This window comes from Staurois parvus, unplaced genomic scaffold (assembly GCF_062004578.1).
Source record: "Staurois parvus isolate SC_StPar_1 unplaced genomic scaffold, SC_StPar_1.0 ptg000432l, whole genome shotgun sequence".
Taxonomy (NCBI): Eukaryota; Metazoa; Chordata; class Amphibia; order Anura; family Ranidae; genus Staurois; species Staurois parvus.
In genome coordinates this window covers 14,058,192-14,073,759 of record NW_028318228.1, presented here as the reverse complement: position 1 = coordinate 14,073,759, position 15,568 = coordinate 14,058,192, and the positions used below count along the sequence as shown (strand labels likewise).

The window sequence follows — 15,568 nt, the reverse complement described above, 5'->3', positions numbered from 1 at the left end:
AACAATTCTGTCTGTCCCTGAGAATGAATTCTGTGGCCCTGAGTAAGAATTCTCTGGCACTCAGTAACAATTCTGTCTGTCCCTGAGTAACAATTCTCTGGCACTCAGTAACAATTCTGTCTGTCCCTGAGTAAAAATTCTGTGGCCCTAATAACGTTTCTGTGGCCCTAAGTAACAATTCTCTGGCACTGAGTGAAAATTCTGTCTGTCCCTGAGTATGAATTCTGTGGCCCTAACTAGCGTTTCTTTGTCCCTAAATAACGATTCTGTGGCCCTCATTAACAAGTCTGTGTCCCTGAGTAATGGTTCTCTGTCCCTAAGTAACTTCTCTCTGTCCCCAATTCTCGTTTCTGTGGCCCTAACTCTGTCCCTGTCCCTAGTACAGAGCGGTCTGCCTCTGTTCAATGACTGCAGGCAAATGAAGATTTCCAAAATGGCCGCTATATATACCTCGACCATTACACAGTGCTGGCTGGCTGGCTGCTGATTGGCTGATGCGATCACATGTCGTTGAGGAATGCATTATGGGGCAGCGCGCCTTGTCTGCGCGCCTTCCCCGACATCCCCGCTCCGTCGCCGCACATGTCAGCCGCCATTTTCGGAAAAATTTCGATTCGCGCGTCCGAATTAGGCTGTTTTTCGGATTCGGCACGAATCGAAATTTTTCCGATATTCGACTCGAATTCCACTTCGGATACTTCGATTCGCTCATCTCTAGCTTATACTTTTCAGAGGTCTGATATTGTTCTATGTACAATCCTTGTTTTATTGATTGCATGTAATATTCAAATTTTCTGAGATTGTGGATTTGGGGTTTTCATGAGCTGTAAGCCATAATCCTCACAATTGTGACAAATCATGGCTTGAACTATCTTGCTTTGCATGTAATGAGTCTATCCCATATATTAGTTTCACCTTTTAAGTTGCATTACTGAAATAAATGACCGTTTGCACGATATTCTAATTTTTCGAGTTTCACCTGTAGAACAATATCGGACCTCTGAAAAGTATAAGCATGCATATGTACTCAGTACTTGGTTTGGGCCCCTTTTGCAGCAATTACTGCCTCAATGCGGTGTGGCATGGAAGCTATCAGCCTGTGGCACTGCTGAGGTGTTATGGAAGACCAGGATGCTTCAATAGTGGCCTTCAGCTCGTCTGCATTGTTCGGTCTCATGTCTCTCATCTTTCTCTTGGCAATGCCCCATAGATTCTCTATGGGGTTCAGGTCAGGCAAGTTTGCTGGCCAATCAAGTACAGTAATCCCACGGTTTTGGTGCTTTTGGCAGTGTGGGCAGGTGCCAAGTCCTGCTGGAAAATGAAGTCAGCATCCCCATAAAGCTCGTCTGCGGAAGGAAGCATGAAGTGCTCCAAAATCTCCTGGTAGACGGTTGCGTTGACCCTGGACTTAATGAAGCACAGTGGACCAACACCAGCAGATGACACGGCTCCCCAAATCAACACAGACTGTGGAAACTTCACACTGGACTCCAAGCATCTTGCAGTGTGTGCCTCTCCATTCTTCCTCCATACTCTGGGTCCTTGGTTTCCAAATGAGATGCAAAAGTTGCTCTCATCAGAAAAGAGGACTTTGGACCACTAAACAACAGACCAGGTCTGTTTTTCTTTAGCCCAGGTAAGACGCTTCTGACGTTGTTTGTTGTTCAGGAGCGGCTTGACAAGAGGAATACGACATTTGAAGCCCATGTTCAGGATCCGTCTGTGTGTGGTGGCTTTTGATGCACTGACTCCAGCCTCAGTCCACTCCTTGTGAAAGTCCCCTACACTTTTGAATGGCCTTTTCCTGACATCCTCTCCAGGCTGCAGTCATCCCTGCTGCTTGTGCACCTTTTTCTTCCACACTTTTCCCTTCCACATAACTTTCTATTAATGTGCTTTGATACAGCACTTTGGGAACATCCAACTTCTTTTGCAATTACCTTTTGAGGCTTTCCCTTCTTACGGAGGGTGTCAGTGATGGTTTTCTGCACAACTGTCGGGTCAGCAGTCTTTCCCATGATTGTGATTCCTACTGAACCAGACTGAGAGACCATTTAAAGGCTCAGGAACCCTTTGCAGGTGTTATGGCTTAATTATCTGATTAGAGTGGGACACTTTGAGCCGAGAATATTGCACTTTTTCACAATATTCTCATTTTCTGAGATTGTGGATTTGGGGTTTTCATGAGCTGTAAGCCATAATCATCACAATTTATGACAAATCACAGCTTGAACTATCTTGCTTTGCATGTAATGAGTCTATCTCATATATTAGTTTCACCTTTTAAGTTGCATTACTGAAGTAAATGAACTTTTCCCCGATACTTGAATTTTTCGAGTTTCACCTGTACATTGTGATCTGCTGTATCATTGGACACAGCTGATCACGTGGTAAAAGGCCGCTGTGATTGGCCTTTTAACTCATCCTGTGATCAGCTGTGTCCGTAGGAAACATCGATCACGGAGATCGCCGGGTGCGCTCTGCTGGGGGCGTGTTCTGGGAGGCCGTCACATGACGCCCTCCCAGGACTGGACAACCGGGCTGTAGTCATCATTCGGCTATAGTTGACAAGTGGTTAAAGTGGTTATACCAGGTTGATCTCTGCAGCTGCAGGCATCACCTCAGTTTTTGCTTTTTCAGCCAGCGATGGGCTTTTTAGTAAAAGCAATCCTAGCATCTGAATAACCACTGGATTGCTTTTGCAAGCAGCAGAAGTGGTGCCCCACCTAGGAGACCGAGACTGGAGCCAGTGATTCCGCCTGATAACCATAGAGCTGAATGGAGAACGGATCTTCCTCAATAATCTCTATGGTACAAGAAACTGGAAGCAATGAGTATTTTGTCACTTCCCGTTTGTTCTGTGTGTCCAATCGAAGCATTGATAGTGTAATCTCTGTAACTTACAGTTGTGGTGAGATAGCGATAACTTCAACCTCAGTTGGGGTCCACAGTCAGTGACTCAATAAGAATGATATCTTGTGAATTTATTCCATAAACTGAGAGAATCTTACAACAATAAACATTTGATAGGTCAAAAGAACATGCTGTTTCTGCTTCTTGCCATGAGGCTGTTGCAATGCATCTCTGGGAAGGGGGGAGGGCTATCTATGCAACATTAGCTAAACTGAAGGAAAGGGAGGAGCAGAAACAAAACACTGAAAACATTTAAAGGCATATGACAGTCAATATGACAGTCATGTGAAACATGACACCGTTTCTCCAGAATGTAAACAGGCCATTTTTGGCTTAGGAAAGCATCTGTTAAAATCGATCTTGGATTGATCTGATGCTTTTAAGGGCAGAGAAGTGATCTGGGGTCTAATAGAAGGGGCAAAACCTGAGTCTTCCTCCAGTTTACCCCAAGACCAGAAATGGTGGCAAAAGTGTTCAGACTGGACAAAGCCGTAGACGGCAAGGTGTCGGGGTCCCGGAGAAAGAGAACCATGCCAATGAACTTACACTTTAAATTCAGTTACTGTTGATTGATTTACTACCTCTGCTGGAAGTCCATTCCAAGCATCCACTACTCATTAAAATAATACTTTCTAAGGTTAGTGTTGAACTTCCATCCTGATATTTTGAGATCATGCCCCTGTGTTTTTAATCTCATCTTCATGCTGGAAATACTGCCCTCCTGAACAATATTCAAACCCTATAATGGATTTAAAGAGTAACTCAATTTTTGTTAAGAAAAAAAAAAACATTCCCCCTATGGGTGATCTATGTACATTGCAGGGATTTCAGCAAATTTTGTTGCAAATCCTGACCTTTTTCTGCTCTGAAGAACTAGCTGTTTGTCTGTGTCCATGTGCAGAGTGAATCTGTATGGGAGAGATTTTATAATTATAAATCAACTGCTCCACTTGCAGGGCTCTAATGAGGAAAGTGTCAGGGTCTGCATCCCTTTAGACATGATTTCCCTTTGGGAATATCTCACCAAAAATTTAATTTTTGTTGCAGGTGATAAAATCTGACTTGTATCTTAGAGCAGACGTGTGGGAAAATCAGTGAGCCAATTGCACAAGCAGGAAATATTTCTGGGGGGCGTTCCATATACCATCTGTGTACAGAACACCTCCGGGTAGCCATACAGCATTTTACAGAGAATTACAGCTGGAAAAGGAATGGTCATTTTTAATAACATTGAATTACAATATGAGTTGTGTAGTAATTTGTATATGCTATATTTTTTTTTTCCCACAAAAGTGTAGTTGCCCTTTAAAGGTTTCAATCATGTCCTCAATTTGTCTATTTCCTTGAGACTCTAATATACTACGTAGCATTTATTCTTTTTGCCCCGTGCTCCTACCTAAAGCATCCCATCCTCCACCTCCGCAAATCTGTACTTACCAGGATATGTCCCATAACTGCTGGGGATAGTTTACATCCCCCTCTGCTGGACGCACCTTTGCATTACACTCCCATAGACTTCTCTGTGAGTTCACCCAGCAGAGGGAGACTTGGGGTGCTGGATGTAAACCATCCCTGAAGCAGGGGCGGACTGACCATTTGGAAACTTGGGCACTGCCCAAGGGCCCAGGGTCAGTAGGGGGCCCCATGAGATGCCCCTGGTACCTTTTTTGATAGGCTTTTTTGAGTTTGGGCAAGGACACAGGGGCCCCATGATCCCCTATTGCCCGGGGGCCCCATGTCAGTCTGCCCCTGCTATAGCCAGAACTTTTTTGGGTGGAAATTAGGAACAATTGGAACCCTGTCAGGTGTTACTGCTGGGAAAATGTTTTCCCAGACAGGAAGTGAGGGAAATTCTCCAACCCCAGCACAGACAGAAGTAAAAATTTATTTTTTACATTAAAGCTGAACTTTTCCTAATTGCAATCATACATTGGTCCAGCTTGGCACAATGTAACGAGGTATATCTCACACCTGATGGGCTGCTGGGGAAGCTGACAGTCTCTGTAGTAGTTGGCGCTACTACAGCAATAGCTGTGATCTTCCAGCCCTGTGTGAACAGCTTCCCCTCTGCACTCTGGCCACAGGGGGTTGCTAGTTTAGTCCTGCCGCCATTCAGAGAATGATTTTTTTTTTTTTTTTGTGTCCTCGCCCACACCCAAAAAAGCCTATGAAAGGCAGCAGGGGCATCTCATGGGGCCCTCTACTGACCCTGGGCCCTCGGGCAGTGCCCGAGTTCCCAAATTGTCAGTCCGCCTCTGGGCTAAAGGTACATGTACAGATCTATCTAGCTTTTACAAATCCTTTCCAGAAATGATACTTCAAAATTTACACTTTTATTCATTTTAGAATTTTCTACCGAACTGTGAACCCAAGGACTGCAGCTGTACTTTGTGTGGCATTTACTATATATAGTCCATGGATTTTTGTCCCCATAAAAATAACAGTTATAGGTTAGCACCACCTACTGTTCAAGTTGGAAAATACACGCAATAACAAGATTACTAAATCAGGGAAGAACTAGAATTTATTCTGCCCTTCCAAAATCATAGCAATTTTTATATCCACAATGTAACCTCACTATTAGTGTTATATTAAATGTATTATATATAGTTATATTTAAATGTATATACATATATGATGCAGTATCCACATTGATGCTAAACTATTTATTTCTGTGGTGTACCAATCAAGGAGTAAATAATTTTGCATCAGTTTGGATACCGCATCTCCTTTTTTCTATAAATGAGTTTATAGATGTGTGTGTGTGTGTGTGTATTTATTTATTTCAGGTACTTATATAGCGACTGTAAAATATATAGACACAGCGCCAATAAATTATGTATAAGGCTGCAAACCTAACCAGAGAAAAGGTAAGTGACAAAAAATATATAAAGGAACGCGTTAAATACCAAGTCACATGAAAATGCAAATAAATACATAAATAAAATAAAAAATATATTTATAAATGTCCATAATTCTTATATAAGTCCAAACACCAATATAAGTGATTAAAAAATCTTCTCAAACAAGAAAAAACTCTGTGTAGCAAAATCCACCACCGAATGAAATGGGTAAACTCACCAGAGCTATTTGCTGATCAAATTGTAAATCAGCAAAAATAGCAATTGCTCTGGGAGCGATGATCTGTTAGAGTATCCAGGAGCAATAGACTGCAATCAGCCAAATCGGCACACACGGAACAGCCTTAACTGCAAGTGGTCATCATGCCTTCATAACTTTGTAAATGCTCTGTATCTTCTAAATCTCTCACTGCTTGATCCCTCCAACCCTTCTCTGGGGGTCTGTAATTCCTTGAAACCGAATTCCATCCTCTGTTGAAATCCTGAAAACCCCCCCTGACCGTGGAAGTTCCCCTGAAAACCCCCTCTCTTAGACCAATGACCTCTATATCCTCCTTATCCTCTATATCCAAAGGAACCTCTATTGAACCTTTATTTATTTATTTCAGGTACTTATATAGCGCCGTCAATTTAAGCAGCACTTTACATATATATTGTACATTCACATCAGTCCCTAACCCTCAAGGGGTGTACAATCTAAGGTCCCTAACTCACATTCATACATACACATACTAGGACCAATTTAGACAGGAGCCAATTCACCTAACAGCATGTCTTTGGAGTGTGGAAGGAAACCGGAGTACCTGGAGGAAACCCATGCAGGTACAGGGAGAACATGCAAACTCCAGGCAGCTGGTGCCGTGGTTGGTATATATGTGTGTGTGTGTGTATATATATATATATATATATATATATATACAGTTACAAGAAAAAGTATGTGAACCCCTTGGGATTACGTGGAGTTTTGCATGAATTGGGCATAAAATGTGCTCTGAACGTCATCTAAGTCACAAAAATAGAAGAACACAGTCTGCTGAACATAATACTACACAAACATTAGATGTTGCCATGGGTTAATTGCACATAACATGTAAACATTCACAGTGCAGGGAGGAAAAAGTATGTGAGGCCCTAGCTTAATGACTTCTCCCAGAGCTAATTGGAACCAGGAGTGAGCCAACCTTGACTCCAATCAGTGTGATGATATTAAATGTGTTGCTGACAGCTGTCGTGCCCTTAAAAAACACACACCTGTTTTGGGTTTACTAGTTTCAAGAGGCACTGACTGATGTGAACCATGCCTCGCAGAAAAGAGCTCTCAGAAGACCTACGGTCAAGAATTGTTGACTTGCATGAAGCTGGAAAGGGTTACAAAAGTATCTCCAAAAGCCTTGATGTTCATGTGTCCACGGTAAGACAGACTGTCTACAAATGGAGAAAGTTTAGCACTGTTGCTACTCCCCCTAGGCATGGTCATCCTGTAAAAATGACTGCAAGAGCACAGCGCAGAATGCTGCATGAGGTAAAGAAGAATCCCAGAGTGTCAGCTAAAGACCTACAGAAATCTCTGGCACAGGCTAACATTTTTGTTGACACATCTACAATAAGGAAAACATTAAACAAGAATGGAGTACATGGGAGGACACCACGGAGGAAGCCATTGCTGTCCAAAAAGAATATTGCAGCACGTTTGAAGTTTGCAAAAGAGCACCTGGATGTTCCACAGCACTACTGGCAAAATATACTGTGGACAGATGAAACCAAGATTGAGTTGTTTGGGAAGAACACACAACACTATGTGTGGAGAAAAAAAGGCACAGCACACCAACATCAAAACCTCATCCCCACTGTAAAACATGGCGGAGGGAGCATCATGGTTTGGGGCTGCTTTGCTGCCTCAGGGCCTGGACGGATTGTTGTCATTGATGGGAAAATGAATTCCAGAGTTTATCAAGACATTTTGCAGGAAAACGTACGACCATCTGTCCGCCAACTGAAGCTCCGCAGAGGATGGGTGATGCAACAGGACAATGACCCAAAGCATACAAGTAATTCAACAAAACAATGGCTGCAACAGCACAGAATACGCCTTCTGGAGTGGCCCAGTCAGAGTCCTGACCTCAACCCGATTGAAATGCTGTGGCATGACCTTAAGAGAGCGATTCACACCAGACATCCCAAGAATATTGCTACACTGAAACAGTTTTGTGAAGAGGAGTGGTCCAAAATGACTCCAGATCGTTGTGCAGGTCTGATCTGCAACTACAGGAAACATTTGGTTGAGGTTATTGCTGCCAAAGGAGGGTCAACCAGTTATTAAGTCCAAAGGTTCACATACTTTTTTCTCCCTGCACTGTGAATGTTTACATGTTATGTGCAATTAAACCATGGCAACATCTAATGTTTGTGTAGTATTATGTTCAGCAGACTGTGTTCTTCTATTGTTGTGACTTAGATGATGTTCAGAGCACATTTTATGCCCAATTCATGCAAAACTTCACGTAATCCCAAGGGGTTCACATACTTTTTCTTGCAACTGTACATACTATATACACACGCACACATATATACATACACACACACATATATATATGTGTGTGTGTATATATATATATATATATATATATATATATATATATATATATATATATATATATATATAAAATGTGTGTGTGTGTGTATATATATATATGTGTGTGTGTGTGTGTGTGTGTGTGTATGTATATATTATACACACACAGGTATTTATATAGCACTGACGATCTATGCAACACTTTAATCCTTTCTAATAATAAGATCTTATGCGCTGCCACATAAGCGACCAAACATCTAAAACAAAAAGCAGCAAACACCCAAAAATGTGTTCCACCACTAAATAAATTTCTAGAAGAAAGATAGTGCTGCGCTAAAACAAATAAGAACAATCCCTACATGAAAATATATAAAATAAAAAATTATTATACAATTAAATATATTCAATGAAATACGTGATAAATAATATACGGTATATACTGAGCTTGATACGTATTAAATGTTGAGTCCTCAAAAAAGGAAAAAAAATGTAAGTGTAACAACACACAATATACCAACTGGTGGAAATAAAGCCCAAACAACCCCCTGTTACAGGGTATACACCGTGATAAACCAATAAATATGCACAATAAACAAAGGATGCACAATAAATCATATAAATATTGTGAAATAAATGCAAAGTGACAGTCCATAAAGAAGGAAATAGCAAAAGTGTAATTCTGTGAATCTTCTGCTTTAATATGCACATGTAATATCCACCACCATCAGGCATGCACGGTCACCTCCACCGATTGACCCACAGTACATAGGTCAAATAAGCAATACTCCAAATCCTCCTTTCCTCGGTGTGTCCTGGTCGCTGGGAGCTCCACATCACCGGAACCAATAGAGCAGATATCATGTATGGGGGTAAATAACAGAAACTAAGAAAAACGGGCAGCACAGTGGCCAAATGGTTGGCACTTCTGCCTGGCAGTACTAGGGTTGTTGGTTCAAATCCCAGCCGCGGCACCACCTGTCTGGAGTTTGCATGTTCTCCCTGTGCCTGCGTGAGTATTCTGGTTTCCTCCCACACTCCAAAGACATGCTGGTAGGTTAATTGGCTCCTGTCTAAATTGTCCCTAGTATGTGTATGTATGAATGTGATTTAGGGACCTTAGATTGTACACCCCTTGAGGGTTAGGGACTGATGTGAATGCATAATATATATGTAAAGCGCCGCATAAATTGACAGCGCTATATAAGTACCTGAAATAAATAAATTACTTTTTTTTTTTTTTTAATTTTTGGTATTTTTTAGTTTGTTTAGCAAAAAATAAAAACCCCACGTGGTGATCAAATACAACCAAAAGAAAGCTCTATTTGTCTCAAACAAATTCTACAAATTTTGTTTGGGTACAGTGTTTCATTACCGCGCAATTGTCATTCAAAATATGAGCGTGCCCGGTAGGCGAGTGGTTAAAGATTACACGTGATAAGTAACAGTGTGACACACCCTTTTCTAATATATATTATTATTATACAGTATTTATATAGCGCCAAAAGGTTTGCTCAGCGGGGGACAGAACATGAGACAAGACAGTAACAAAACAATACAGGAGGGGTTCGAGGACCCTGCTCTTTCGAGCTTACAATCTAGGAGATATATATATATCTCTCACACACACCTGTTTATATAGCACTGACATTTTATGCAACACTTTACTCCTTTCGTTGCCAGACCCAATTTTTGAAATTTTGTCTAAAAAAATCACTTTAAGCCTTAAGATTGCATAAAACCCCCCAAAATATATGTATCCTTAAAGAAGACTTCTCAGAGAATATTACTGCAAAGGTCTAGGAAACGCAAAATTTCAGTTAAAAAACCCACTAACATTATTTTTAGGTCACACTAACACAATACATTACAAAATGTTTTGGTAAAATATTAAAAATGAAGTTGCACCCCATAAATACATACCTTACATTTTGGGTGCACCCGTGAAATGGCGACAAAATTCAGTATCCTATATTTTCTAAAGGCGACATGTTAAATGCCCCCCATAGGTCATCAGTTTGGTGTTATGGAGGAGGTCTGGTGCTAGAAATATTACTCTCACTCCCGCATCCGCTCTGATATGTAACCCGGGTGTCACAATCAGTGCTTTCATCCATGTGTCCCCCCGATACCTGTGTACAAACTTGTACGTGCTTAACTTCTAGTTCTTTGTTCTAGTGCAGGGGTCTCCAAACTTTTGTAGCAAAGGGATGATTTACTGCCCTTTAGACTTTAGGGGGGCTGGATTGTGGCCATTTGGAGTAGAAAATGCCCTGACATCAGTAGGAGTAAACAATGCCATAGGCTTGGTGGTCATTGGACTTGAAAATAATACATAATTGGTGGAAGGAATAGTGCCCTATCATTGATATCCGTTGGAAAAATAGCGTCCCATCATTGGTATCAGTGGGAGGAATAGTGCCCTATCATTGGTGTCAGTGGGAGGAATAGTGCCCTATCATTGGTGTCAGTGGGAGGAATAGTGCTCCATCATTGGTGTCAGTGGGAGGAATAGTGCCCCATCATTGGTGTCAGTGGGAGGAATAGTGCTCCATCATTGGGAGGAATAGTGCCCCATCATTGATACTAGCTGGGGAAATAGTGCCCCATCATTGGTATCAGTGGGGGAAATAGTACCCCGTCATTGGTGTCAGTAGGAGGAATGGCACCCCGTCATTGGTGTCAGTAGGAGGAATGGCACCCCATCATTGGTACCAGTGGGAGGAATAATGCCCCATCCTTGGTGTCAGTGGGAGGAATAGAGTCCCATCATTGGTGTCAGTGGATGAAATAGTGCCCCATCATTGGTGTCAGTGGGGGAAATAGTGCCAAAATATTGGTGTCAGTGGGTGAAATAGTGCCCCATCATTGGTGTCAGTGGAGGAAACAATGCCCCATCATTGGTGTCAGTGGAGAAAATAGTGCCCCATTATTGGTGTCAGTGGCGGAAATAGTGCCCCATTGTTGGTGTCAGTGGGGGAAATAGTGCCCTATCATTGGTGTCAGGGGGAGGAATAGTGCCCCATCATTGGTGTCAGTAGGAGAAATAGTGCTCCATCATTAGTGTCAGTAGGAGGAATAGTGCCCCATCATTGGTGTCAGGGGGAGGAATAGTGCCCCATCATTGGTGTCAAGGGGAGGAATAGTGCTCCATCATTAGTGTCCGTAGGAGGAATAGTGCTCCAACATTGGTGTCAGGGGGAGGAATAGTGCCCCATCACTGGTGTCAGGGGGAGGAATAGGGCCCCGTCATTGATGTCAGGGGGAGGAATAGGGCCCCGTCATTGATGTCAGGGGGAGGAATAGGGCCCCATCATTGGTTTCAGTAGGAGAAATAGTGCTCCATCATTAGTGTCAGTAGGAGGAATAGTGTCCCATCATTGGTATCAGTGGGAGGAATAGTGCCCCATTATTAGTGTCAGTAGGAGGAATAGTGCCCCATCATTGGTATCAGTGGGAGGAATAGTGCCCCATCATTGGTGTCAGTAGGAGGAATAGTGTCCCATCATTGGTATCAGTGGGAGGAATAGTGCCCCATTATTAGTGTTAGGGGGAGGAATAGTGCCCCATCATTGGTGTCAGTAGGATGAATAGTGCCCCATCATTGGTATCAGTGGGAGGAATAGTGCCCCATTATTGGTGTCAGTAGGAGGAATAGTGCTCCAACATTGGTGTCAGGGGGAGGAATTCCTGTTCTAGTGTGGGGCCAGCTTAAGTCACTGTGCTGCCCCCTTTTGTACATTTAACACTCTACTGAGATGCTTTAAAAAAATAAGAATGTATTACCGTACTATTGCTGTGATTTTTCCATCTCTATATATATATATGAATTATGCAGAAATGTATTTCCATTTAGGGGTTCACTTCAATGGTGTGAAGCTTGTGGTCAGTACCCCAGAAGAGGCCCTCTTTGGCTATCGCGGAGGTAACATCACTCTTCCATGCTCCTTTCACTATGAACCAAAATTACACCCCCCAAGAAAATTTCGTGTAAAGTGGTCCAAGCTGCACAAAGACAACACCAAGGAGAGAGATGTTCTGGTGGCAATTGGACTGAGGCACCGGAGCTTTGGAGAATACAAAGGTCGGGTCCACCTGCTCCACAGCGCCCCCCAAGGAGTTTCTCTTGTCATTACTGATCTGCGTCTGGAGGATTATGGGAAGTACAAGTGCGAGATTATTGACGGGCTGGAAGACGAGAGCGGCATTGTAGAACTGGAATTAAGAGGTGAGGACCCCCTCCCCCCTTCCCCACACACATCACCCTCCACCTTTCTTTTCCTTTTTTTCCTCCCCCCCACCTTTATCTTTCTCTCCTCTACTCCTCTTCCACTTCTATCTGCATCTTTTTTGATTTTCAATCTCTCTCACCCACACTTTTTTTTAACCCCCCCCCCCCCCCCCCCCATTTCCCATCCTGCCCTCTCTCTCCCCCTAGTCCCCCCTGATCTTTTTTTACTTTAAAGTGGATGTAAACCTCAGACATGAAATATGAACAAAGCAAATCCCTCTATAGTGTGTTCTTGTCTCAATCCAGAGCAAGTGTCATTTCTGTCAGCTGCTTCGTTCCTCTGTTATCAGCATCAATCACTTCTGACAAGTTTTCCTGACACCAAGAGAAGAACGGTGGCAGGAGAAGAAGCTCCGGCGCGCAGCCTGTGATTGGCAGTCTTGGCTCTGTGGACTGTATGGAGGGGTGTTTGTCTCTTCCCTCCAATCAATTCTCAAAGTGCCCCTCACTGAGCTGTACAGTGTGTAATTTCAGCTCCCTGCCCCCTTTTTCTGAACTCTCAGACAAGCTTTATAAATGTAGAATTTTGAATGGATGTAGAGAAGAGAATACTGCGAATAACCAGGTACAACTTATGTAAGATTAATCTGTGTTTCACCTGAGGCCAGTCACGTCACTGGGTATATGGAAGGATTTACCACTTTAATGCAGTTAATCATTTCTGTGTATCAGCTCCTTCCTCAACCCTTTAACCACTTTATGACTGCCTAAGGCCCTTTAAGGCGCTTTACCCCCTACATGCACCCTTGGGTGGCTGATGTTTCTTTGCAATGATCAGTAGCCTGTGAGACTGGCTCTCGATCATGTGACCACTGCGACAGCCAATCATAGTGGTCATGTGATCGGCTGATCCTTCCTACCCAAAACGTTCAGAACTTTAAGGGGTCTTTGTATAAAACGTTCAGAAGTTTAACTTTAAGGGGGTCTTTGTATAAAATATTTGTTGGGCGAATGTGACAAACATCCACACAGGCAGGATGAAAATCACTGTACTTCCCCTATTATGTGCAGTTCCTATATCATCAGCGCCATCTAGTGACCACAATATATTTTTGTTTCCTGATTGAGATGAATCTGGAAAAAAATGCACTCCGACCACTAGGTAGCGCTGACAATATACGAACTTTACATATTAGAGAAAATCCTGTAGGGCTGAACAAGAGGAATCTTACACTGCCATTGCAGCTTACCCAGACAACATTAGTACAGCTGAAAAAAACAAACAAACAGCGGGTGTATAAATCTTTAAGTCTCCATGCACACGGGGCGTTTCAATAACGCTGGTAACGTTAGCTGTATAAAGTTTTTTCAGAATTTTTTAATTCGCATTTAGCTGTATTTTGCTGCGTTTTTTCGCATTTGCATTATTTCTAGAGGGTTTTATTTTTAGCCAAAAAAAATATATTTTTTTAGTCAACAAAAAGTCCAAAATGCTGGTTTTGTTGCAATTTACCGCATTTTGCTGCATTTTTCAGCGTTTGAGGTTTTTACAGCTAAAAAGAAACTAGTCCTGGGTTGTTTTTTTTTTTAGCCAAAAAATGTTGATTCCAGTCTGTGTGTGCATGGACACATAGGATAACATGCTGGGGGGTTTATTGGCTGTAGGAAAAATGTCAAAAGCCAAAAACAGCCGCTGTAAAAACATCCCGTGTGCATGAGGACTAAAGTATAAGCTCACCTTTCTCAAAAAGGTCCTTGTGCACCCTGTCTCTTCAGGTGGTGACACCATTGTCCTCCCTAATCCATCTAGCAGATGGGAAAGACACACCTGGACATTCATGAATGGCCTCTGTCCCCACCCATGCATGCGCAGACCTGGCTCCTTTACTTGCAAAAATGCTGAGCTGCGAAAGCAAATGGATTGCACATGCATAGTTGAGAATGGAGGTCGGGGCGGGGGGGCCTCAATTATGGAGCCCTGGGACCACACTTCTGACGCTGGTTGCGTCCTGCCACCTGCAGGATGGATTGGGGAGGACGATGGCGTCAGCAGTGTTTGGGGATTGGAGCACAGCAATCTATGGTAATGTTTTTACAAGTGAACTTATGCAGGCCATAGACGGGTCGAAAACTGGCCTTTTTTTATAAATAAAAAAAATAAATCGGTCGTTCAATCGGCTGACGTTACCACCAATGGTAAAAAATCGCCTGATTTTCGTCCCGTCTACGGCCGACATTTAAACCCATAATTACTTCTGTCCCTTGCAGACAGCTCCGCTATTATATTTTACATGAAAAAGCATTGTGATTGCAACATTGTATCCATTTCAGATACAGATGTTTTTATTCGGATACAAATAGATACATTGTTGCAACCACAATACTTTTTCATGTCAAATATAATAGCGGACTGGAATTCTTCTTTTTTTTCTCCTTCTTCTTTTCTTCTTCTTCTTTTTCTTCTTCTTGCAGGTCACGGCTCATGCGCAGATTTTTTATCGATAAAACGACTGGCCGATTTGCCCATCATTGTCGGCCGATCATCAAAATCGGCCGCAAATTTTCCAACTTTACCAATTAAAAAAAAAAATGTGCCAAACCCCGAAAAACGGCCGATCAACTAACCCACTAACGGTGCGAAAATCGGCCGTTTTTTTTTTTTTAGGCTGAAAAATTGGCCGATTTTAGACCTGTCTATGGCCTGCATTACTCTTCAAGTCTAGGTTCACACCTATGCAGGTTGAGTTCGAGCTGTTTCTGCATTGCCTTTTGCGTTGCGTTTTTGCCACATATTTGATACATTTTGCTTTCTTTTTTTTTTCTTTTTGTTAAAATTTTTTTTTGCTAGGCAGATTAAAAATGCAGCAAAAATGCTTTTCTGCAGCATTCCCATTGCAGTCTATAGAGCCAAAAAATGCAACGTTTTGCATTAAAAAAAGTCCCCGACCCTTTCCAAGAAACTCACTGGGTGAAAACACAGAGATGTTCACACCT

At 42.4% G+C, this 15,568-nt stretch overlaps 1 protein-coding gene across 1 annotated transcript in view; it reads left to right on the top strand.

Moving 5' to 3' along the window:
- The window catches only part of HAPLN3 (hyaluronan and proteoglycan link protein 3), a 107,123-nt gene that overhangs the window by 69,149 nt on the left and 22,406 nt on the right, over positions 1-15,568 (top strand). Inside the window, exon 3 of the mRNA XM_089687671.1 lies at positions 12,200-12,571. Within this exon, the coding sequence (XP_089543797.1) occupies positions 12,200-12,571 (372 nt within the window). The remainder of the gene's footprint in view (positions 1-12,199; positions 12,572-15,568) is intronic.